At 37.5% G+C, this 26337-nt stretch overlaps 1 protein-coding gene across 13 annotated transcripts in view; it reads right to left on the bottom strand.

Annotated features, from left to right (window-relative positions):
- The window catches only part of LOC106068426 (SLIT-ROBO Rho GTPase-activating protein 1-like), a 163903-nt gene that overhangs the window by 12901 nt on the left and 124665 nt on the right, over window positions 1-26337 (bottom strand). For 6 of the 13 annotated variants that reach the window (XM_056027737.1, XM_056027733.1, XM_056027734.1 and 3 more), the window contains 5 exons: window positions 8314-8497; window positions 6568-6585; window positions 3435-3600; window positions 2072-2134; window positions 286-441 (listed from right to left, as the gene is read on the bottom strand). In XM_056027737.1, coding sequence (XP_055883712.1) covers window positions 286-441; window positions 2072-2134; window positions 3435-3600; window positions 6568-6585; window positions 8314-8497 — 587 coding nt within the window. Of the gene's footprint in view, window positions 1-285; window positions 442-2071; window positions 2135-3434; window positions 3601-6567; window positions 6586-8313; window positions 8498-11080; window positions 11815-25792; window positions 25988-26337 lie in introns of those variants that run through there. The other 7 variants (XM_013227775.2, XM_013227777.2, XM_013227774.2 and 4 more) reach the window with 6 other exon arrangements.

Below are 26337 nucleotides of genomic sequence, written 5' to 3'. Positions count from 1 at the left end.
ACTGCAAGGAAATTTGAGACCCGCATAGATGAATTTATTTTTAAAAGGGATGGAATATATACGTGGAAATTTAGTCCACAACTACGAGAAATTTTTTCTTGCAGAGGAAACCTAAGTCTTTATATCAAATTATGTGCTCATAATATCTGTGATTGTTAATATTTTGCATGCCATTATCTAAACTTTGGAATCAAAGAATTTACAAGGGGAACACAAGACTGCTTGACCACCCGTTCTACAGTCTTTAGAATTGAAGCTACACAAAACAAGATCTGTGGTACTCACCTTCTCAAACTGTCTCTCCAAACCTTTCAGTTTTCTGCTGCTGGTATTTTTGCCAGATAACTGTTGCTCAACCTTCACCTTCTGAGATTCCACATTACGAAGTTTGAGTTCGGCCTGTTTACTCTCATTCTGGTACTGGTGGTAAGTTTTCATAGCCTGCAAGTGAAGAATGCAAACAAATTAAAGTGTGGAGACTTGAGTTTTGTTGCAAGGTTGAAATGCTTCAAGTTCAAACACACACAAAAAAAGTTTGTATTTGCTGTCTGTTTAACTCTAACACACTAGCACACAGTATATCAAACAAGGCTGCATGGGAGGTAATGCTAAATCAAGGGATATCACTCACTGGTTAGATTAAGTGTTTAAGAAAACAGATCTGAAACTAGCTCTATAGACTATATTCAATATTACAAGAAATCAAAGATTGTATGTAAAATGTTTTACGTTTCAGATGTTCCTTCAGGGTTGAAGATAATTTACTTAAACTCCCAAACCTCCCGCAGGACGATGGGGGATGGCAGCAGGCAGGGTATGAACCTGGGACCATCGAGAAGTCCGAACAAAAGTCCAGCGTGCATACCGCACAACCAGGCAGCCATTCTAATCCCTTGGATTGAAGTCATTACTTAATAAAAGTGTCTTCAATTTAAATCAATTAACTGAGTATAGAAACTAAGTAACTACAATCACGTAAGTTTCCAGAATTTCCAAAGGACTGTCAATGCCGGGGGTGAAAGTGGGGATAAGCACCCACTTTCCAAGAAATGCTCCCATGGCTTGCGTCTCTAAATGCCTCTGACAGTCAAATCCAGCTCCTGGCCTTCACGTGTGATTTTCTCAAAAATCCGGCGGAACCTGTTCTTACAAACTGACAGGAGAAGGGATGAAAGGCGGAACACTGGCGCCTCAAAACCAGTTTAGCTTCGTGTTGATGGGGCACGTCAGCCTAAATAACGCAACCCATCTAGGAGAAGGAAAACTCTGACTCCAAACCTCCACTCTGTGGCGATACTCCCCCGTGTGGGTATCGGGGCTTGGAAATGACCAAGAGAAATAAATAACCCCACTGCCTTTCCACTTGCATTTCACTAAGTGAATAATAGTGGACCTTCCCCCCCTCTAGGTGCTTTTTGACGGAGGTCTGGATTGCACTACACCAGATGGAGGTTCTTGTCTCACTACATTCTAATAATAGACATAAATTCATCATGAAGTTTTTTTTTTCTGGATCTGGTGAATGTGATATCGTGAAGGGGCCTGGATCCAGGATGTGACGATTCCACAGAGCATACCCAGGGCACAGTCCACTTTAAGCTTTCTACTGCAGAAAAGTTCCATATGGATGGCGGAGAATGGACCATTGGCCAACCACACCTTGTCCCATGGATATTCCGGTTACAGTCTTCAGACCTAGATGTTTCCTTTTATGTCAGTATTGGAGAAAATTGCCAAGACCGAAAACTCCCTTAAAATGCGGGGACTATATATTTATATATTTTTTAAAAGCCTGAGGAAACACCCAGCCTACACTAAATGTCATTACTTAATTAAAGTCTCTTCAATTTAAATCAATTAACTGAGTATAGAAAATAAGTAACTACAATCAAGAAGTTTCCAGAATTTCATTTCTAAGCCTTTAGCCGCCCACTGGTCAGTATTGCAGCCAAAGTTTCACAGATGCAAATACTGATCATTGTTCTAGAAACAGTGAAACCTTATATAGTTCAGCTGCTGTAGAGATGTTTGAGCAGAAATGAAGCCCTATTATAGAAATGAAGAGACTTACACTCTGCAGCTCATTGAGAACTTTCATCATGTCCTCATGGGAGAGGGATCCAATCTCACGACACTGTTCAAATAAAATCATTAGAGAAAGATAGTCAATAGAATCAAAATGTAATTATTTTTTCATCCATGACTAGTAATTATATACATAGACAATAACAATTCAAACATGTATTTAATAGTAATTATAACATGCACACTAAATTACAAATGATAATAATGCAATAACATAAAGATCTAATGAAGATAAAAGTATTTGACAGATAAGGCTCAAAATAAATCCAATTCTCTCATTCGAATCTGTATAGTGTACTATTCAATTCAAATTAAGCTATTGCGCAACAACCATTCATATTTTTGTTTGGCATGGGGTGATTAATTCCACGCATAGATACAATGATTTTAGTACCAAGAAATAATCAAGCGTTAATTTTGTTAATATTATTAACAATGGTATTTGTTTGAACTTTATTCAATAATACTGTGCATTTCTTTTGAGCTCTACATTATTACATAAGATAGTTTAATTTAGGTGTTGGGTTATCAGAAATGAATTAAGTGTGCATCCTGGCCATGGAAAGAAGTGGGATATGATGTCGGGTGTGAATGTACATTTTGTTTTTTTTATAGTTACAATATTTTGTTTGGTGTAATACACACATTGTAAGACAAATTTCCTTACGGACAATAAAGATTAATATTATTATATTTAAGGAACAAAACTATTGTTTAGCATTGATTTACTGTCACAGCTTCTTAGCTTAGAAATTACACAGACCTTTCTTCAAAAAAAGGAGATAATTGCATCTTATGTGTATCCATGTGTTAATATATTTGTGTATGTTAACTCTGATAAGTCAATAGTTTTAGTGGCTGATTCAGGCAACCCATTCTATGCTCTATAGGCATTAAGAGAAAAAAGTGCACTTATATGAACAACAAGATGCTTCAAATCTTTCTGGGTATTTTACTAAGTTGTGTTTTTTATATTTTTCTAAGTGGTGGTTCAGTGTTTTATGTATAATTGCTACTTTCTACTGTTCTGAAGCAAGTTTAGTGATTTTTCATGGTTTTATTCTTGACAAACTGGGAATATTTATTAGCTATAAAATATGTGGTTATATTTTGCATCTTGCTCTAGTTTTGTAAAGTTTTACTGAGCTGGGGGGGGGGGGGGGGGGTCAAAACAGAGGATACTATATACTAATAATGGTCTAACCAAGGTAAAATAGGATTGTTATATCATGGCACTGAACTCTTTCTGATCTGATAGAGTAATATTAAGTTCTACAGTGTGTGAGGTCAAACAATTTATGAGTAACTAAGAATAAGCTTATTTCATATATTGTAAGGCAACAAGTTACCTTTCTGAAAATTCTCTGGGAGTTCTCGATGACCTCTGCCAGTCTGCTAACCATCTGGTTGTTGTAGATCTCAGCCATGACCTGATGGTCTTGACTCTCTTTTCTGGTGATGGCAAGCAGGTTCTTCCAGCAGGCATAAGTGGACATAGTTGCCCACTGTTCTTGTCTGCGAGCAAAAATATACAACTGACTTAAACACTTGAAGCTGTCAGAGCCAATTGTTTCATTCAGGTAATTTTCTAATTCATGCTTTTCTCATGTCCAGTTTTGGTCAGAATTATTATGGAGCTCTTTTTATGTTCAGAGGATACCAAAATGCAAAGCATTTCATTTAAACAAGGAGAATTTCATACAAAACTAGACACCAACTTTTTTAATTGAAAAAAAAAACAACATATTAGTTGGAAAAAATAGTTCCTTTTGTATTGTATAATATTTTATGATTAATTAGTTTACAAAAAAATATACATTTTGTATTGAAAATGCATTAAAAAACATACTTTGATGTAAATTTTTAAGGAGCTATTATTAATTATTAATGTTTCAATTAAAATAATGAAAGAACTATAGAAATATTAGGAATACAAAAAAGCACATCTAATGACTTCTTCAAACTTACTCTCATTTATACAATAATGGCTAATCAAAATTTATTAACATATATAGAGCAAGTACATTATAAATAAAAATACGGTCAAATAATACATAATAAATAACTGTCAAGAATGGAAGCCAACCCTGCCTTCAGACCATGCGGTCAATGGTAGATGACTGATACACAATGAAGGTGCCATGTATCCAGCACAATGACCAACCTTTACTTTCTCCAATTACTGTGAGGCACCCATAAGAGTTGGGTGGACCAATCTGAAGCACCTGAATTTCAAAACCCCTAGTCCTCAGGATTCAAAGAAACAAACTCAAGACTTCTAGGCACAGAAACAAAGCGCTTTACAACAAAAAATTGGACAAATTAAGTTGTTTCATCAGCAGTAAAGCTGTACTCAGCTCAGGCCAGATACCAACAAACTTCTTTCCCGCACAGTCATTGGGAAAATAAAACAAACTACTTAAACAAACAAAAAAAAAAAACTTATTTAAAAACCTGGCTTATATTTTGTGAAAGAGAATTAGACAAATGATGGACTGAGTCAATGTAAGCAAGGTAAAAATACATTTTAAACAAGAAAAATATTTTTTTTTAAATACTTTAAAAAAAAACTTATATTAAGCGTACTTGCATCAATTAGTTTGGATCAGTCATGTAATTAAAATTGTAATAGATCTAGACTAACAATAAAAAAGCATTTAAAAAAAAAATTTCAAAAGGGGGGAACGACCTGAATTTGAACTCATGGCTCTAGCCTTCTCAAGCCAATGCCGTAACCACTCTAAAAGCGAAGAGTCTATGAACATGGAAGATTGTATAGTTGTGTATTGTTTCTACTCATGTTTTTGTTTACTAAGCCTAATATAAAGGGGACCTATTCAGTTTATACCACCACTTTAGTCTTTCCCTTGTTTGAGACACCAAACAAAGTATTAGTAATATTTAATTAACTAATTGGTTAATTTTTTTAAAATTGATTCTTGTGTTGTCAGGTAAAAGAAATCGCGGGCACGCTGCCCTGCCTCATCGTGGCGCCCGCGTGGAAACGGCCATTTGAGGAAGTGGCTAGGCGAAATGGGTAGCAACACAGGACTCCCGTGGGGATGCCCACGGGTAGACGAGAGTCCACCCATTGCACGGGCGGGGTTGTAACAAAGTCCCCACAAACACGTCACCAATCCATGCGCTGTTCCTCAAAGGGACCGTTACATAAATGGCGGGTCCCGCACAGTTAGCTTGGTACATTGAAGGAAAATGGCAGAAGTCCCCGGTGCATTCCCGGCCTTCGGCCGTGTCTCTAGTCCACGTGTCGGGGGCCGAACGCATCGGTCAACAGCAATGCCTCACATAGGCATTGTCTAGGGTCTCTCCCAAACAGAACTGTGTGTTCACACAGGTTTGTTTTTTTTTTACTGTTTGGCGTCCAAGCAGGTTTTTTTTTCAAACTTAGAGCTCGAAGAGCCTTCGGCTCAGCTCTTAGACATCAACAAGGTAAAAGAAATAATTGTGCAAAATTTCCACTTGATCTGAGATTGGGTGTCAGAGAAATAATGTGTACAAACTCTTGGCTAGACAGACTGACAGAGTGAGTTGATATAAGCCTTATAAAAATCTGCTTGAATTTGAACTGGAGTCTCTTTGACAGTAAGAAAATATTTTAAGTCATTCACATTCCTTTAAACTTTGTTAGAAATGTTATCAAACAACCTAATTCTCTAGATTATGTGCAGTGGGGCCAGACTCGGGTCTCTGTACCTCTGTAAAATTAATTAATTATACAACTAATTGATTAACTTTTTGATTGATTCATGTGCTGTCACCAGCAATGAATAATCGTGCAAAGTTTCAGCTAGATCCAAGAATGTAAAGTGGGAAAAATAATGTGTACAAGATTTTGACCAGACTGACACAGTGAGTTGGTATAAGCTTGGTAAAAAAAAAAACAAAGCAAAATTATAGTTATAGTACATTATCCTAGTTAACTGCCTGTTTAACTGAATATAAAATTATATAACCAATTAAGTCTTGGCTTCAATTTTTTAAAATAAAAAAGAGCAGCTTAAAAAATAGCAGGTGTACAAATGAGTTGCCAAAAACAATTTAATAAAATTAAATGATGTGTTCGCTAGAAACTAAGCTACCAAGAAAAATATAAAATCACAAGAAAAGTCAAGCAGATAAATATTTCATAAAATACAATTAATAAAATAAGGCAGAGCAGATTCGAGCTACTTCTATAACAAGAAAAAAAAAATAGTTTAGAAATGTGAAGTTCTCATGCAGAAAGAGTGATCTGATGGTGCTATGTTTGATCTGATGGTGCTCTGTTAAGTGCCAAACCAAGTGTTACACTGAATACATCAAATGTCTGATACATCAAATACTGATACATTGAATCAACTACATTTCAAGTCATGGTGTAGAGTCTAAAGAAGTCAAGAGAAAAAGCTGTACATGTATAAATATAGTTTGTATATAAAAAAAAAGAAAAACAACTATTGACTAGCTTCAGAAAACACTCACTTGGTTCTATCAACAAGCCTGGAAAAAAATGTTTGCATTTCTTTAAAGTTTTACTCAAGTTTGCAGAGCATAGAGTAAAAAAAAAGTTTTGGTCTTTCAATGCACAAAACTCTGGCAATTGATTGATGAAAGGTCAAAAAGTAGAGTTGGCTTAACAAAGGCATGCAAATGATACAGACTGCTGGCATTTATGTTATAGTTTACTTCTAATGTAATAGAATGATATTAATCTGTCCAGATGTCAAAGGTGTATGCACTTTATTCTGTATTGTCAAATGAATAAACATTCACCAACAATCGTAGGACGTAATCATCTTCTTTTTTGAAGTAACGTCTGTATTATATAGGATAAGATAATTTTTCAAAAACATAAAACTTAAAAATAAATGAGCCAACTTTGTGATTTTCAATAGCTTCATTAGGAAACAAAGAGTGCAGACAGGGGAATGGTATGCAGGGCAGGGAAACGCGTTTTGTACAAAAGGAAGTGTATTTAATCAAACTATGAAACTGAATTTCAAGGACTTTGGATTGTAACAAGCCAATAGATAACACGCCATCTATTTGAAATAAATTTAACATATATGTAAGAAGTGTGAACAGATAATACAAACATTTTAATCAAAGTTAATTTTCTTTTTTGTTGGTGTCAATTAGTCAGCAACTAGTGGGTGTTTGTCAATGTAGTCCCTATTTAAAGTTTCTTCTGGATCCACCCCCCCCCCCCTTGAAAATTGATGATGTATATTGAAAAAAAAATTGTCCTTCATCCATCTTAGTCTCATAGTATCACTCTCTGCTTACACTTGTTTTTTTTTCTTTCTTTTACTTAGTAAGTACATTTTAATAAAGTTTTGCAGCACAAAGTGAAGTTTGTACATCAGAGCTATAATATGGAAGAAGTGTACATATGATAAAAGAGACTAATATAATACAGTATAGGAAGGGCTATATTTCTGAAAAGTTGTCTAAATAGTGCATGGCACATAAGCCTCTTGGACCTTGTCTTCCTATCAAAATATATTCAAAAGTTAAAGTAGCATTGGCACTATCTAAACTGACCAGACCAACAAAATGTCTTAGTTTATCAGATTTAGAGATTTAAATGAGCAGAACTGAAGGATTTCCAAGGAACCCATAAGGCACTGCCCATTTAATCTAAGGAGTCTTTTTTCTTCTTCGTAATTGTCACAAGAGTTGAATCTAAGACTGTTGGAACTCTAAGTCTATGGAAGCATGCCTTTATCTGCTTTCCTGAACAAACTTTTGTCTAGGAAAGATCCAAACAGATGTAAATTATTCAATCCCTTTTAACGTTGGCTCGGATCCCAAGCACACTGGGGAAACTCCTCCATATTAAAAAAACAAAACACTTTTTGACTCATGTGTTTAACAGATTACCGTTTCTACACCTTCATAGACTATGTCACTACCTAAATTAAATTAAAGTCATGCAAAATCTTCCACCAATCTAAAATTAGGATCACAGTGCTCAAAGTATTTAGATAATCAAATTATTTTTAATTAAAAATACTATTGATTACATTATTGTCTATTTGTTTGATATCACTGTAATTTATTACATAATTCCCTTTAAATTCTAATGTTATTAAGTATAACTAAACGTGAAATCCCAATTGAACTTTGACCCCACTTGGAGCAATACTTTAAGCACGCAGATCTTCAACAAAATGTTACTGTTACATTAAATGTTGGTGTTGACAAACAGACAGACAGAAAACTCACTTTTGCTTCTCTGCCCGGTGCCTTGCTATCATGTTCTTGACCAGCTTGTCCAAGTTTCTGGAGTACTCCATCTCCACCTCTGCCCTCCTCTTGAAGAACTCCTGGAGCTCTGTGACAATGGACACCTCTGTGTCCAATTTGATTTCCAGGCATTTCAGCTGGTCATTTAATTGTTGCCGAATATCTGAAGAAACAAAATTTAAATATTTAAATAAAAATGTCACTTAATTGCTGCCAAATATCTGAAGAAATTTATTTTTTTTAAATATTTAAATTAACTTGTCAAAGATCAAACAGAAACATTATTCTGTAATCTCATTTTCAGTTTTTTTTTTAATCTGTGTCTGTGTTTCAGTGTGTATGAGTTTATCTTTTTGAAGTATGAATGCAGACCAGCTGTCAGCAAGAAAAAAAAATGTCACATGGGCTAACATTCATTAAAAAAAAAATTTAATGAAATTGTATTCTTAGAAACTGTAACTGTACTTTGTAAGTGTTAAAAAAACAAACTTTTGCATCATTTCAATCACTAATTGTCTAGGCCCAAGTAACACAGTGAGCTTAAGATCATGTGTAGTTCATTACATAGTAGATGTGTTTGATTAGCATGGGATTTAAAATGATGTCAATATTAAGACGATGTGTAGTTCATTACATAGTAGATGTGTTTGATTAGCATGGGTTATAAAATGTCAATATTAAGATCATGTGTAGTTCATTACATAGTAGATGTGTTTGATTAGCATGGGTTATAAAATGTCAATATTAAGACCATGTGTAGTTCATTACATAGTAGATATGTTGGAGTAGCATGGGATATAAAATGATGTCAATATATATCTATTAAAACATATTTACAGGCTGGTGGTTGCAACACTAGGTGTTACATAATGTTTTTTCCCCTGAAGTGTCAAACATTTTTAGAGCATTTTCATTTTTTAAAAAAACTTAAGTATTCATTAAGTATTCACTTAAGTATTATATGAATATTTAGGATTTTGGGAGAGGGTGTTTTTTTCCTATAAAAAGTCCACATATAATATTTTATGAATACATTCGCCGGGACCTAAAGATGAGATCAAAGTATACAAGTTTGATAGTACAATAACTAAATAAACATGGCAGGACCTGGAAATAAAACCACAAAAACTATAGACAAGACTTTGATCATAGTGAAAGATATAATTAACACACACACAGATATATATATATATATATATTCAAATTAGTAGACCAGAAGGTAATTTACTTAAGTTGAAATGTGTTTGCAATATCAGCACATGTGTCCTTGAGACTTTGTGCATGTGTCCTTGAGACTAAATAAATGTGTCCTTGAGACTAAGTGGCAGAGTATAAAGAGTGTATTGGCTTTTGAAGTCTAGTAGCTCAAGTTTGAATCCCACTTTAAAAAAAAAGTTAAAAACAACCAGTATGTCATTGGGTTGACCACTAAATACCCTAGTTAACATAAACTCAGTCTCCTCACCAACATGAGAGACTACTAGGTACATGAGAGACTACTAGGTACATGAGAGACTACTAGGTACAGTACTCAAGAAAACTATACTTCTAAATATTTGAAGAAAATAAATTCTCACAGAATGTAGGTCAAAATATACTACGATTTCCTGAAAATGTTAGTCAGCTTGTTTATCTAGTCACTTGTTCCATCCCCACTCAAATCTTGTCAGAAGTTTCCTTGGTATCTAATTAGTCAACTAGTGACTGACACATCACCAAAAAAAAACAGTTTAACAGTGACGTGTCTATAAACTAGACAAAACTATACACACATCTAAAGTGTGTTTGTGTGTTGGTTAACTAGGACAATATGAACACATAGATAAACTGTGTTGGGTGTAGGTTAGACATGTTGAATTCAGTCTATCAAAGTAATTGTTTACTTTTAGATCTTGGGGTCTCCATATAATTCAATGCAGTGGTTGAAAACAAAGTCTAGGTCTACATCCACAGGTTACAGAAAGCCTCCACACATACACTATAGCATTAGAGAGTAATGTATCACTTCACATTACATTTGTTATTGAGCCTAAATCTATAGCAAACAGTGTTTTAAGAGTTTCATAAGATTAAAAGTTACTGGCAAAAAAAAATATTTATAAAGAAGTCATTAAATTAATATGCATAAGTATAAGAGTTCTATAGTTTATATTGAAATCATTTTCGATTATACACTTTCTTAATACATGCATACCTACAGGCATTAGCATACTAAGTAGCTATATTAATATTCAACTCCATAATCCAAAAGTCAATCATAATCAAAAGCCTACAACAAATGATGGGTTAAACTAAACTAACTAGAGCTTTATGATAAATCGTGATATATCAAATCTAGATCTAGTTCAGAAATGAAAGAAGATCTAAATATAATAGATCTATATCCATGAAATGTAGGCCTGTATTAGTAATTATATACTAATAATAATATACTATAATTTAATATAGTATGCATAAAATGCATAGGGCTTTTATAACGTATACACACACACAAGCAATCTATTTCTATGTCGTGGTAATGTGTACATATACTATCATATATCATATAGTGTTTATTATTCTTATATTTTCTTTTCTTTTTTTTTTTTAAGTTATAAATCCTATTACACTATTGACTAGATCTGGATCACAGACCTAGCCGCAGAGATCCATATTTATTATGAAAGAGCACTAGATCTAGATATAAAACTTCAAAAACAAAAGATAATTATCGATTAAGTGTTACTATATTTAAGATTGCTAGTACCTATGATTGACAGCTTGGTTCCGACACCGTCTCGGTAACCTTTCGATTGCCGCCTTCCATTGGTTGAAGAAAACATGATGGCCGACTTGGTCAGTTTGCTGGCCGAGCTCGACGACAACACGGACACGCTGCTGCCCCGATAATCCGACACTGGGGCCTCAGGGGCGGCAGGCTGCAGTGGCCCCACTATTCCGTGCTCTCCACCATTGACCACAACATCCGCCATTTCTGTTTGATTGGGAGGACCCCCTTTTCAAATGTCAAGAGTCGAACCTCACGTCATCTGGGTCTACCTCCAAAGGGGCACAAGAAAATCCTGTCCATCTTGGCGGGGAAAACAGAACACAACAGACACATGGCGCGTTAAGTTTTTCGGACGTTCGTGCTGTGTATCGTCTGAAAGCGTCTCGAGTCCAAGGTGAAGGACAATCCTAGAGGTGAAATGTATACACCCGGCTAATCCACTCTGAATTAAAGAATCACACATTGATTGGAAATCCGAAACTCAAACATAAATGATTACCACAACTAAATTATTACTTGTTTATTTCAAGGAAGCCAAAATAAAATGGGGTTCCTAGGCGTATTAGTACAAGTAATTAGTCACAACAAAGACTTGTTAAAAAGTTGAAGGATCACAATACGAGCCAATTGAAAGGTAAAGACAACACGAGTCGTAAGAGTTACACAGCAATAGAGGCCGTTTGTCACTTTCCACACCAGAAGACAACCACCACCACCCCCTTTCCTTGGACCAGCATTCGTCGATTAACTCCCCTCGTTGGCTTAAAAAAAAAGGTGGGGGGTGAGGAGTGAGAGGAAAAGTGCGCTGAAGTTTGACGATTCTCAAAGTGTGCTATTTCCGACCCCGCCCATTCCAAGCACTGTATTAGTCTACATCTACTGCCTCCTTCAGACCCAGTGTCAACACGGCCAAGTTTCAAGATGGGGGGTCAAGAAGCAACGGAAGAATCTTCTTACTTCAAAGTTTGAAAAAGCACAGACACACACACACACGATCAAAACTGTGTCGTTTATCTGTCAGTTGGAGTACACCAATCGCGATAGTGGATCTTTGAAACAGTTAATTAGTTTGACACTGGCAGCGCGAAAAAAATAAAATAAAGCTAAGTGAGTAAGGGAGATAAGTTTTTTTTGTTGTTGATAGATTGGTAATAACTATGGAAATGTGGTGAGTATTTTATCACAGACGAATTTTGCCATTTTAATAAAACAGCACCAAAAGTGTTTCTATAATTGGTCAACGGACGTGATTTAAAACAAAAAACTTTTAGCAAATTATAGAGAAATAAGCCTTCCCCAACAGATCAATAAAATTACTAAACATATAAATTCTTAAACATGAACACCTAGTTTCTGCATGATATGCGTTGCCAAAAATATAGACGTGTCTGGCATCTATACAAGCCAACACTGGATCAAGAATCGATTCAAAATGTGAAATGGCCGCTTGGAAGGTGGAGAATCATCAACGCCGGACGAGCTGACCTCAAACAAAGGGATCACTATTTGGACGCAGATGATGTCCGGCTGTATGCCAAAACGTGGTCCGTACAAATGGCTTGAATGTTTCCAACACTATCCCCAAGGCAGATTTGTTTTTTTTTTTTGTTTTTTTAATACCTGGTCAGCGTACCAGGGGCAGCGTTTAGCTAAGGTCAACACTCCGCCGCAAGATGTTGGTCCGCGACTTAAACAACATTCAAGAGACACAGCCTGCGAGTTTTGGCCCAGGGCTCACATTGCCGAGGAGGCTCTAAGCAGCTGACCACATGGCTCTAAACTGACCACATTATCCCTTGATCATGCGTAACATGGCAGTAACTCATGTCACGGTCACCGCCTCGAAACAAAGATCCAATGACGCCCTGCACCCCCCCCCCCATTTCACGTCAAATAGGTTAACCATAATAAGTCATTAGCCTCCCCCCCCCCCTTTTCCCACATTACAAAGGCCATTATTTTGTTTCTCAATAAGGATTACTGTAAGACTTTCATTAAATAAAAACCATCTTAAAATTATCTTATTCATCGTACACCTTTTCCCAGTCTTTAAATAATTTTTCTAATGTACATCAAAATCAAATCATTATTTTTTAATTCATCAATATATTATATCCGCCATTTCATGCCGCATACTCCTAACTAGCTCCAGTGTAGCCACAAAAGGGTACCCCCCTAATGCTTTGAGAAACGCTGTCCTAAAGATATACATGAAGATTTTTTTTCCCTAACAAGATGCCGAGATTATAACAAAGTGATTCTATTTAAAGTACAGGTGTGACGCAAGAGTGTTTGGTCTCCTGTGGGATATAAATTAAAATTAAGACCCCCCCCCCCGTCGAATAAAGCTAGGAGATGATCACGTGAAAAAAGGCCAGTTATCTTACATAAACAATAAGACAAAAGAGTCAAAGTAATAGAGAAAATAATCATATTATGTTTTTTCATAAGTCAACTAGTTTAACCTGTCAACATTCGCGGCATCCTTGACAGAAAACGCTATTCAGACTATACGAAACTATATCTGAATGTTGTCTATACACATGATAAACACTATTACAGTAAACTGCACGGCCTAGAGTGGTAAGGTCACTTCGCCTTGTATCCAGTTCTCTAAAGCCTCAGACAGGAAGGAAGCCATTAGTTTCTGCTGTCATGTACAAAGGCTCACCCAAGCTAGAACACATCAAGTTGGACTGAGTGCTTATGCAGATCGGCCTAGTGCTCGGTTTTAGATGAACTAAGCACAGGAAACAAAAAAAAAAATACAACATACACAAATACAAGGGCTCTAAGTTTTATGGTTTTGTTGACACTGGTTGCTCTTAAATACAAGTTGATACCGTATTGAGTAACGCCCCAGTCCTAATAGACGTAATAACACAAGGGTAACAGCCTACCCTCGGAATGAAAACGCTTGCATCACTGGACTATATATCAGAACTAAGACCAGTTCATAACTTCGTGCGTCCTATCTCAAACTTGAAGCGTGAAGCCGCATGAATTGGAATAATTTAGACCTATTTCCATTAAGACCTCTGCGTCGGCGTCACCTCTAGACAGTAATTAGCGCCGTACATTGGCTGGTCAGGGTCTCAAGGTGACGCGCAATGAAATAACGAGAGACAAGGTCAGTGGTGCCTGGATGAGTTCTTGAAACAATACGTGTTGTCTTTTAATGACTGATAAGAGTTGTTTAATGATTGATAGAGTTGTTTAATGATTGATAGAGTTGTTTAATGATTGATAGAGTTGTTTAATGATTGATAGAGTTGTTTAATGATTGATAGAGTTGTTTAATGATTGATAGAGTTGTTTAATGATTGATAGAGTTGTTTAATGATTGATAGAGTTGTTTAATGATTGATAGAGTTGTTTAATGATTGATAGAGTTGTTTAATGATTGATAGAGTTGTTTAATGATTGATAGAATTCTTTGAAAATGTTACTTAATGAACGGGAAAGTTCTTAATACATGATTATAGATGTTAAAGTTAAGACGTGTGACTTTTTTCCAGTGAAACTGTAGACAAGACAGGCCTACAGTAGGTGGAGATAATTTTGTTCTGTTAATGAGTACAAAATAGTTTCATTGATTAAGTAAGTGAAGGCAACTTTATAAACGCATTTATTCCATTCACAAGACGAGGTGAAAGCCGAAGAGCTTTACATTTTTGAAAACAAGCTAAGTAGTCAAGAATTTGAAACTGGTTTGATGAAACAGTGTAGACACTATAGAAGTCTGCACCTTGGAAGTGAGAGCTACATCGAGAACAGAACATATACTGAATGCTCATGCCTAGTACCGGTAGATTCAAACTCAGGTTCTCAAGCTATTGACCCGTCATCTACAAGGATTCATTTACCCAGAGCTAGCAGACACGAAGCAATATGCGTCTGTTTGAGAAGCATCGAGACAGAGAGAGACAGTGTAATCATGTCTATGGTTTCGTTTAAGACGGAAAGACACTGGCGACAGACATCTACCCACTGGATAAACATTATGTCACCAAAATTGAAATGTTTTCAGAGATCTTTGCTGGCTTTAGGTACTTGTATAAAGTGGGACAGTGCTTCTCTTAGGGGTGGTGTGTGTGTGTGTGTGTGTGTCGTCTTCATGCAAATACCAACTGCACACACACTCATCTGGAGAGAGGAGTCCTCAGGACGACGTGAACATCTTCTAACGAGGTTTCTGGCGAGAGGCTGTCGGAAATGGCGTGACATGTCAAGCCAAAATGAGCATGTGACTGGGATAGCACAAAATGCAAAAGTAGCAAAGCAAAATCTAAATCTGAACTAATCCCGCCCATTATAGCACGAAGGCCTATAAAAAAAATAGACTAGAAACGAAAGTCCTAGTTTTCTTCAACGCCACACCTTTTGGACATATTTCATTACATACACCAGTCAATTCTAGGACATATTTCATTACAGACATCAGTCAATCCTAGGACATATTTCATTACAGACACCAGTCAATTCTAAGACATATTTCATTACAGACACCAGTCAGTCCTAGGACATATTTCATTACACACAACAGTCAATCCTAGGACATACTTCATTACATACAAGTCAATTCTAAGACATATTTCATTACACACACCAGTCAATCCCAGGACATATTTCATTACAGACCCAAGTCGATTCTAGGACATATCATTACACACACAAATAAATTCTGGGAGATATTTCAATACACATACATGAGTAAATTCTAGGACATGTTTCATAACACACACAAGTAAATTCTAGGTCCAGATCTTTAGTAGCGAAACAAGTTTTTTTTTATTATTATTATTCAAAGTTTTAATGTGACATCATCGAGTCGTTGGCCATAAAACGTGAGGGAGGTGGGGCACTTTATCGAGTTTGAAGAGATACTAAACAATAACAAACGAAAGGATAAAAGAAGCTCTGCCCACATACGTCTAAACTACCCACCATCCGTCTGCTAGGGGTGCTGCTATGTGTCTGGGGGGAAACAACTGAAACAGCCGCTAAAACTGTATTTACCCTTCACCCCCCAACCCTCTGAGGTTCCCCCCCCCCCAACAACCATCCCCCCAGCCCCTGTATCAGAGGTCCAGATATGAATGTATTAGAAACCTACCCCAAGCAGGAGGATAGGATAAGAAATGTGTGTGTGTGTGTGTAACTGTTATCTCTGTACAGGCAGCCAGGACACAACATAAGGTGAGGGCATTAGGTCGAAGGTTCGTAGTACGTAACTCATAGCTGGGGGGCTCGTTCGTTACCGGGTATTCTTACGTCACTCGTTGCTCTGCCGCCGACTATCTCGTTTCCACAATGCCATCAACGCACTCTTGATCTAGACCAGTGATTCCCAAAGTGGTCTATATAGACCCCCCAGGGGTCTACAAAGAGTTCCAAGGGGTCTACGAGACAAAAAAGTTTGGGAACCACTGATCTAGACCAAAACGATGGAGCGGTCTATTGATAACATTTTATGCTAAACGCCATTGCAAATCAAGCGCACGCTCAAACATAGGTCTGTGCATACTCGATCATACAATGAGCCAAATTAAAGCCCATATCGCACCAAACAGAACGTTATATAGTAGGCATGTTCAACTTGATTTAATTTGTGCATCATTTTTTCTTCTTCTTCTTATATAATACAGACGTTACTTCAAAAAAGATGATTACGTCCTACGCGTCATGCATATTAACCAATGACCTAAATTCTGCCAAGTCACTAGATATAGCCAGCTTTTTTGGTGTATCATGTGTACAAACTAAAAGGAAATGTAAATAGGCTTATGTTTTTGTTTTATGTTACGTAGTTCGACATTTTTTTTTCACCGCCATTTTGGAAGTTCAATTTTAGCGTCCTTGACATTGTTTAGATTAAATCTCCACTAGTTTGGTTGATAGTATCAACACAGCAGAAGTGAAGTCTGTCGAGTACACCTTTGACTTGAACTGACACACACACAAATCAGAGACTCGTAGACAAGCCTCATTATTAGTAGTACGGGTAGATTAATATTTTATACATAACCCTTTGATCTTTTCTTTTACTACCCATGAAATGGAATCTTACAAATTCTATTACAAAATAAAATAATTAATAGATCAAACCAGAGCAGTTTCCGCGCTGAGCAGGCCGGGGTGGAGTATGAACAGGAAGTTTAGTCTCCTGGATTTTAAGACTTCCGAGCGTACAAAAACTCAAAAGTCTCTCTCGCTAATGTTAGTGTCGGAAGGGTTGGAAGATAACGATGGTTCCTATCTCGACCCCGAGGCCGTGGCGCGGGCCCCCGATAAGGCGCACCAAGTTCTTAACGTCTAGGTCTAAACGTTCACTTTCTATCTCTGCGGGCTGCCAGTATATCTACAAAATAAAATAAAAGAGTGATTGGAGGGGGGGGGGTCTTATTTTGTGTGTGTGCAAAATGCAGATGTTGTTGTTGAACTGTGATGAAAAAAAGAGAGGGTGGGGGCGCAAGGAGGAACAAAGAACTCAAACCTGAAATCCTTGAAACCCAATATAAAAAGAGTTAATTCTGATGTTGATAAAATAACGAGGAGAAGGGGATCGAATTACGCCCAAATGTCCGGCTCAAAGAATCGCTTTCTCAAAGTGAAAACAATTGGCCAGGTGAAAGAATCAAAGAACGAGGAAGAGCGTTGTCTGACAAATACATAGATTTCATAGTGATAAAAAAACATAGATCTAACCAGAAGAATATAGTCTTACAAGCACATAGATTTCATAGAGCTAAAAAAAACAACCTAGATTTAACAAAAAGAGCACAAGTAGAAAACACTGTTCCCGTCTTCCTGAAGTAAGAGAAATATCCCAAAACTATCACTAATAAAGGAACTCTATGTCAACCACGGTCTGAATTAATAGCAAATCTTAAAATCCAATATGAACCTGTCTGACTTGAGCTGAGAACTAGATTTACCTACACTTAGTAGAAAGTAGGAAGTCAAACCAAAATCTTATCAAACATTGAGGATGTGGTCGAGTGACGTAATTTTCTACTTTACAACAACCCACCCCTGCCGCAATCTTCTGTTTGCAATCCTTATTAAGTTACTCGGACTTGACCATCGTACTGTCCAGATAATACCGAAGCAACAAGGTGATAACCCAGTTGACTTATCATTTTCCTAAGGTAGATAATGACCAGAACTCGTTTCAGTGTTATTGTTTTGGTCGGACGTTAAGGTCACTCTGATCTTGAAATATAGGTCACTCTACTTGTATGTTAATCAAAACACAAATAAACATTCTCTTGAATGTAAATTAAAAAAAAACAAAACAAAACAGAAATATAAAAAGACAACGAGAAAAGAAATAACGGAATTGTCTTACACCGCAAACAGAATCACGCCCCCTATATCAGAGAAAAGATTGCAGCAGAAGAAAGGAGACATATCACAAGACGGGACAGACTGACAGCGAGTTTACTAGTCGACATTTTAAAAAAAATTCTTCCTTGAAACCGGCCCAGTAGATGTCCAAGACCTGAGCCTGTACGCCTACACAACCCTCCGTCCAATCTTATCTCCCCGCAACAGTCTAGGGCGGCTGGAAGATTAGCCAGGTGGTTGGGGGGGGGGGAGAACACAAATTAAACAGGCCAAAGGTGACGACAAATACCCAGACTCAACACCCTAGCCACCCCCAGATTTTTATCTGATAGGACAAATGTTGTAAGATAAATTTATTATTTTAAGGCCTGTAACATTAATCCACTACTCCCAGCCACGATAAGCGACTCCTTTCGCTTTCGACACACACACACACACACACATATATTTGACGAACAGACAAAATACTATAAAGCTCTGTATTGGATTTTTGGCACGGCATAATATAGCTTTCCAAAAAATAAAAATCAGCAGAATTTTAATTAGCATATAAACGACTGGACCCCGTGAAGTCCTGCTAACTACTGTATAAACAAACACACACACAATACTAAAACTCTATGATCATGTAACAAGGTCTAGAGGCTCACATTTCCCATAAACTGAACGGACTAGAATACTGTGCAACTTAAGCGCTTTCTGGCAAGTGAGAAAATATCTCGTGAGCTAAGTCCATGCGTATCTAGAGGAAGTTCCTTGTGTGTTCCAAAGAACTCATAGATAGTCCAGCATCAGTGACACCTGAAAAGCCATACGCTATTCTTTAGAATTCCACAAAGCGCTAAACAACAAAGCTGAGGCATCCGTGGATGACTGCCTGGTTGTGCGGTTTGCGCGCTGGATTGTCATTCAGATTTATCGATGGTCGAGGGTTCAAACTCCCATCCCCGTCGTGCTGCGGGAGGTTTGGACTAGGAAGTAATTATCTTCAACTCTGAAGGAACATCCGAAACATATAAAACGTTTTACAAACAAACAATCTCGGCAGTCCGATACCCTCACTCCCCATGCACAGTATAGCAGGATCTAGTACAGGTATCATTCTTATGTTGCCAGTAAAATCTACAACAAATATCAAGTACCCTGGTCTTAAACCTGGTCAATTAAAATAAGTCAAAAAGTCAGTTATGGGTTACTGGAGCGTCTCGTCTAGGTGAGACAGGTAAGTAAACACTCCACGGCTACATCTATGTTTGTTTTCACCCAAACTAGCAAGTGAGATCAGTTCTATTTATAAAACATTCAGAGATAAATCGGAAAGAGAACAAGAGAGGAGGACGGGTGGCCCCTGCTGGCGAAGAGAGGAAACACTTGGTGCTAGAAAGTCACCTTACCCGAGATCAAAACCTCCACTGTAACGTTTTGATTCACCTAAGATTTAAACCCACGCCAGACAAATAAAATTACTAAAATATATTCATGGTTCACACTAAATAACTAAAGAGCACATCGACTTAAACTAACTTGGACGAAAATCTCGATTGTTTTAACTACATTTGTAATGAGTGATCTCTGTTAATCTATAACTTTACTATGTTTTAAATCAGTGAAGCCTGACCAACGGTCCGTGACGGGATGTTTTCTCGAAGTTTAGCCCACAATGCATAACGAACCCGCAGAGGTTAGATTCCACTGGGCACGATTCTTGCTTGTGGCTCGGTTGTCGGAAATGTACTTGGCCCCTAGGCTGTGAAACACAGTTTGAAATGCATCGCAAGCTTACAGTAGTGGAGATTTTCAGACATGGCGGCGAATCCATAACTTGCAAGCTTATTTGGTGTATCCGGTGTACAGAATAAAGAGAATGTTGATAAGCTAGCTGTTTTTTTTTATATGTTAGATCATAATTTGTGTGCACATTTTAGCACGGCACAAATTCTTCCGGTTGTAGCTTTTGTTTAGTTGGCAACATTGCAGCTCAACCTAGCGTCCTTGACATTGTTTATAGTTGACAGTGAAACTGTCCAACATTTGTATACGGCACCGTGTCCATTCGATTTTTTTCTGCGACTTATGTCGTTCGGAAACACAATGACTATTGAATGACATCGTGAAAACAAAGAAGTAAAAATTTCAATAGTACACGTCAGAAACCACATTTGGAACAAGTGGAAAATAAATACCTACAGTGTGTGTGTGAAGACAGACAGTGACGTCAGACGTTTTATTTAAAATGTAGGTACAAAAAATGTGAACTTAACTAGACATGTTTCATAGCCTGGGGTGGAACCTGGATCAACAAGTTTGTTTTTTTAAATGTTTCAATGCCCTAGTAATTTGAACTTACAGACAGAACATAAAGGGATAAATATTTTGAATATCAACTGAAATAGGAAAAGAATCGGATACATATTTTGCATATCTAAACAGAGCCAGTATATATGTGTACAAGGTTCATTATGACTTACAAACTTTTGACCCATCATTCAACCATTCAAACTTCATTATGGCCGGGGGGGGGGGGTTTTAGTATATTTAGTAATAATTTATTTCTCACGGTTCTATGTCGAAAACATGTAACTAAAAAATGAGACGCCTGCAAGAATGACATAACAAGAGACAATCACATTTGTTACTACGGCGCTATTTCCCAAAGATGACGTCAGACTGCCAAAGCCGCCCGTGCTGTGACTATACGAAAACTTCAACTTCGACCAGCAATGAACCAAGACAGCACAGAGTCACGTACAGTCCGGTAACTTGAACGTCGAACAAGTAGCCATGGCTTGCCCAAGTCACGTAGGAGGGGTTACCTGCAAGCCAGCCGCTACTCCATGTGGCGACATTTATTATATCACCTGGGAGTCACACCGCCAGACGAGCAGGACAATCACGTGATCAGACATATAATTCAGTTACGTCATATTACACTGGGACCACGTAGGCGAACACACACACACACGCTATGAGCTTTTGTATCATTTTGTGCAATATAATATAGTCCTGCATTCCAGCAGGGCCATATTGAACAACATTCGTTACTGACAAGTTTTATTGAGATCAAAGGGCGCAACGGAAAGACCCGGGTTCCAATCCTACTTTGTTGTAGATAGATCTAATATGCTACTTCAATCGTATCTGTCTGAAGGAAGCTACGTTTCTTATATTTAAATTTCCTACAAAATAAAATAACCTGTGTTTGAGCTAATATCAATATAAGCAACGTTTCATTAACGCCCTGGTTTCCCGCATTGACCAATTAACAACTATTAAAAGGTAGTAATCAATGTATTAACCCTTTGACTGCTATGTCAGCTGAAGTATCTACACTGTGGAGTGAGCGACGTAGAGTATAGATGCAGTAGTAAATGAGTTAAAGAAGTCTGCCTATGCCCGGAGAGGGGGTGGGGATGAAGTGTAAAAAAAATTCGAAGATGATTGATTTTGATTTGAGGCACATCGGCACAATTTAGGCCATGTCGTGTCGAAGATACTAACAAGTCCAGAAGAGAAGCAGTGCCATGTTATCAGCAAGGGAATCCAGACATGTCATCAACACTGACAGTGGGTCAGCAAACAGTTTAAAATAATAGCAAACATAAACTTCTGACCCTCAGTCTAGTGCCGGGATGGGGAGGGGGGCGAGTGCGGTATAATTGAATGACTCACCCAGTACCGCCTGAACTTTTGACCGACAACCACCACTGACCCCCCCCCCCCCATTTTTTTTTTCATTCAAATCTACGCCCACCGCTTTATATGCTTAAAGTGCCTGTTATTATAGGTAATTACCTGGACTGCGAACAGATTGCCATCCTACACAGGTGTGCTACCGTTGGTTACTAAAAATATTATACAAGATCGCCCCCCCCCCCCATTTTCATCTCGAGAGTTTCATTTTCAAAGAATTGTTAAGGGCACGTAGATCGTCGGCCTGCAATTCAAGTCTGCAACATCTGGTCAATCAAACAGGCGCCCATACACGGTTACCCTAGAGAAAGGCCACTTTCAATTATTGTGCCCATATCTCTGTGACATGTGTTAACATCTAAGCATTCTCAAAACGTTTCAGCACGCATCCATTGAATAGTGGCCCACACGCAAACACACCATTTGCTTCCAACGTGATATCAATTCCTATTGCAGTAGAATCACGCCAAAGTTGCCCCCCTTTGAAGAACATCTCTTCTTCATTTAAACGGTGCAGCACGGTGTGAATATTTTCGCAAAAGCTAATGACGTCAGAGGATGACGGTGTCAAGAGAGCTAGCAGACGGCACAAAGGTCGGTTTGCCACTGCCGTTGGTATGGATTCTGGTTTCCTAAAGTACGAAATGTTCTAATAAATTACATTAGATATTTGGTTTAATCTGATACAGGATACTTTCCTCATTTATAAGCGCCAGGATACACAGGATATTTGTCTACTTTGTAAGCACAAAGACTAAGATGCAGAGAGTATTTGTCTATATAAGCGATATGTTTTCAGTTCCGTAGGAACCTTCAGGTGTACGCTTTATGGTTTTATACGAGTCGGAAAAAATAGGTCCAGATCTAGATCTTTATTATCTCTATAAAATAATGTAATATATAAGGGGAAAAAAGCGGTTAAAAAAAAAGACCGATGAGACGAGATGAATTGTTAACAAGGAGGTGTGCGTGCGTGTGTGGGGGGGAGTGTGATTGATATCTCTCTAAAAATAGTCTACGGGAAAGATCAAAAAACTCAAACGTGAAATCCACACGGTGGGGCTAGGAGGGGAGATGAGGTCATCCCTTCAAAGGTGTGGAGTAAAGGTGTGTAGACTAGACTTACTGACAGCAGGTGAGGCAAGACACTCAAGCCCCCCCCCCCCCTCAACAAATGGAAATGACTACCTGATAGAATAACTTCTGTTCGGGGACAAACTCTTAAAAAAAACAACATATATATATATATATATATATATAGGGCTTTTTTTTTGTGACGGTGCGCACCGTACGGCGTACCGGCACCTTTTGAAAAAAAGTATTGCTTTTCTTGTATTTTAACTTACATTATTAATTTTCAGTAGTTAAAAGTTAGACAATCAACTACTGAGTACCGGCACCTAATCACTGAGTACCGCACCTATTTGTTTTTACAAAAAAGCACAGTATATATATATATATATATATATATATATATATATAACAATATACCAGGCGCGGTGGCTGAGCGGTAAAGCGCTTGGATTCCGAACCGGAGACCGGTTCGAATGCTGGTGAAGACTGGGATTTTTAATTTCGGGATCTTTGGGCGCCTCTGAGTCCACCCAGCTCTAATGAGTACCTGACATTAGTTGGGGAAAAGTAAAAGCGGTTGGTCGTTGTGCTGGCCACATGACACCCTCGTTAACCGTAGGCCACAGAATCAGATGACCTTTACATCATCTGCCCTATAGACCACAAGGTCTGAAAGGGAAACTTTACTTACTTTACTAAGGGGGCCGCCCAGATGAACTTTCAAAATAATCGAACTTTAGATATTAAAGAACTGAGCACACAAAAATGGTTAGATTGGCATCATCGTCACCGTTTTCCTACTCAACAGTTTTAAGCACCAAAACACTTTTTGTTCAAATAGACATTACTTTATAAAGGTATTTTAGTCTCATATTATTAGAATCTAATTTTGTTTATTGAAAGATTGACCACTTTCTGACCTGTCTATTGGCACACAAATAGTATATAGTCGGGTAGTTTTTTTTTTTTTTTTTGTGGTATAGAACATACTAATTCTACTTGTGCGATATGCCAGCGTACACACACACACACACAAAGGGGTTTTAATGACAAATGACTGATCCCCCGTAGTGTCACTTGTCTCCACAACCAACTTGGCTCAACTCTCGCCACATGAGGGACACGAGTACAAAGAGGGAAATGTAGCCACCATTCTTTGTGCGTCTCCATGACAACAGTATTTGGGGCTACCTAGACGAGAAGAGGCATGAACTACCACACCCACAATACAGTGCAATACCAATCTAAACTGTCTTTTGTTATACAGACGAGCGTATATACATATGTATGTGTGACTGTAAATTGTATGACTGTATTTAAATTCTAGATTTATTTCCTAGATGTAGAACTAATTCTAACCAACGAATAATAAGTAGATTGAAGACCTTTCCCATGTAGGCTATGAGAATAATAAGTAGATTGAAGATGTTTCTTACGTAGTATATGGGAATATATGTATATGTAAAATATATGTATATGTAAAACAGTTCTCGTGCTGTCTATGGGGAGAAGTAGATCTAAACTTCCCCGACAGTTTACTGAATATATGTTTATGTGTGTGCAACAACCTGCCCCCCCCCCCCAAACACATAAACACCATTAACCAAAATGTAAACATTGCCCCCCCCCTCCCTTTTCCCCAACTCAACTAGCTCGGGAAGTTGAACAAGTTAAATGTCACACGGAGGCCTATCCCAGATATTGTGAGCGACAAACAAAAACCAATCGGCTAGCATGAACCAATTCTAAGTCTCTATTCGAAGCGTGTTTATGTATTACTCATACCCGACCAACGGTGTATAGACCAATGAATCAGACTTACAAACAGGTCGAGACCAAGATCTAATCTAATAGTTGCATGTCGATAAATTGTAGCCAAGTCTTTATAGTAAACACTAAGTGTTCGTCCAAGAATGAGATGGTATAAGATAGAACATTTATTAATAAACTGGTCTGTCTTAAAACGAATGTGTCTAAAACTCTAAATATTTCAAAAACACTGTTAGTCTGCCTATTTATAGAAATACAAGAGCAGACTTCAACCTTAGAGATGACATAAAGTTGCCGCTTAACATCCCTATACAATCACATACTACCTAAATCTGTATCTATTTAGAAGTATATCTAAGACTTAAATCGACAAAGATCTAGATCTACATTTTAAAATTTCAGTCTAGATTGATCATGATATTAATAAGTTATAGATATCTGCCTAGAATAGATTCAATATCTGCATCTCTAGAATTTGTAGAATCTATACATTTTACAGATTTAGAATATAATATAGATTTCTGTCTACATCTATCATAATAATTTATGATCTAGATCTGTAAAAGATATACAAATAACATGCAAAACTTCCAATCCCATAATTATTACATAATTTATTGGATTATATCTTCTAAAATTTACATTTTTATATTAAGAAGATCCGTTAGTTTTCGTCATTCCACACAGGATATAATTATAATTAGATCTATAAATTAACAGACGTATCACAACTGTACATACATTCTATAAATAGATATTACTACGCTATTGTGAAAATGAAAACAATCGCGTTTTTCAACTAACCCTTGTATGAACACAAAGTAAAAAAAAATAAATAAATGCAACTCAATCACTGAACTAAATAATAACAACACAGTCACTTGTCACAACTAATAATCACACGCCAACACAACGACGAAGCACACACACACGATATTCCTCAATCTTAGCACATCCTGTGCGTGGAAATGACACGAGGTGGCAGTGAACACATCTGTCCTGCGCTCGGAGGAAAGCCCCTATTTACTACCACCGTGAGGCAGGAAAGGGGAAGCGACCGAACAAAAATAGCCCTCGCGAGCACATCGCTAGACAGTGTACACGGGCAGCGTCAACGAGCGAGTTGGAGGGGGTTGGGGGGGGCGCAGAGAGGGAGAAAAAAAAACAAAAAAATAATCTCCGTTAACCCCCCCCCCCCCCCTCAAAATCTTTTCTTTGAGGAGACCTTTTTAAGTTGGAAGTGAAAGAAACAAATGGCGAGGATGTATAGAGAAGGCGGTAAATAATAGACCATTAAATTTCACGATTCATCGCAGGTATAATGGTTCACATACAATAGATGTTGTTAT

This window comes from Biomphalaria glabrata, chromosome 4, assembly GCF_947242115.1.
Source record: "Biomphalaria glabrata chromosome 4, xgBioGlab47.1, whole genome shotgun sequence".
Lineage (NCBI taxonomy): Eukaryota > Metazoa > Mollusca > Gastropoda > Planorbidae > Biomphalaria > Biomphalaria glabrata.
Note: the sequence above shows the minus strand (reverse complement) of the source record. Positions and strands in the feature narration are given on the sequence as shown.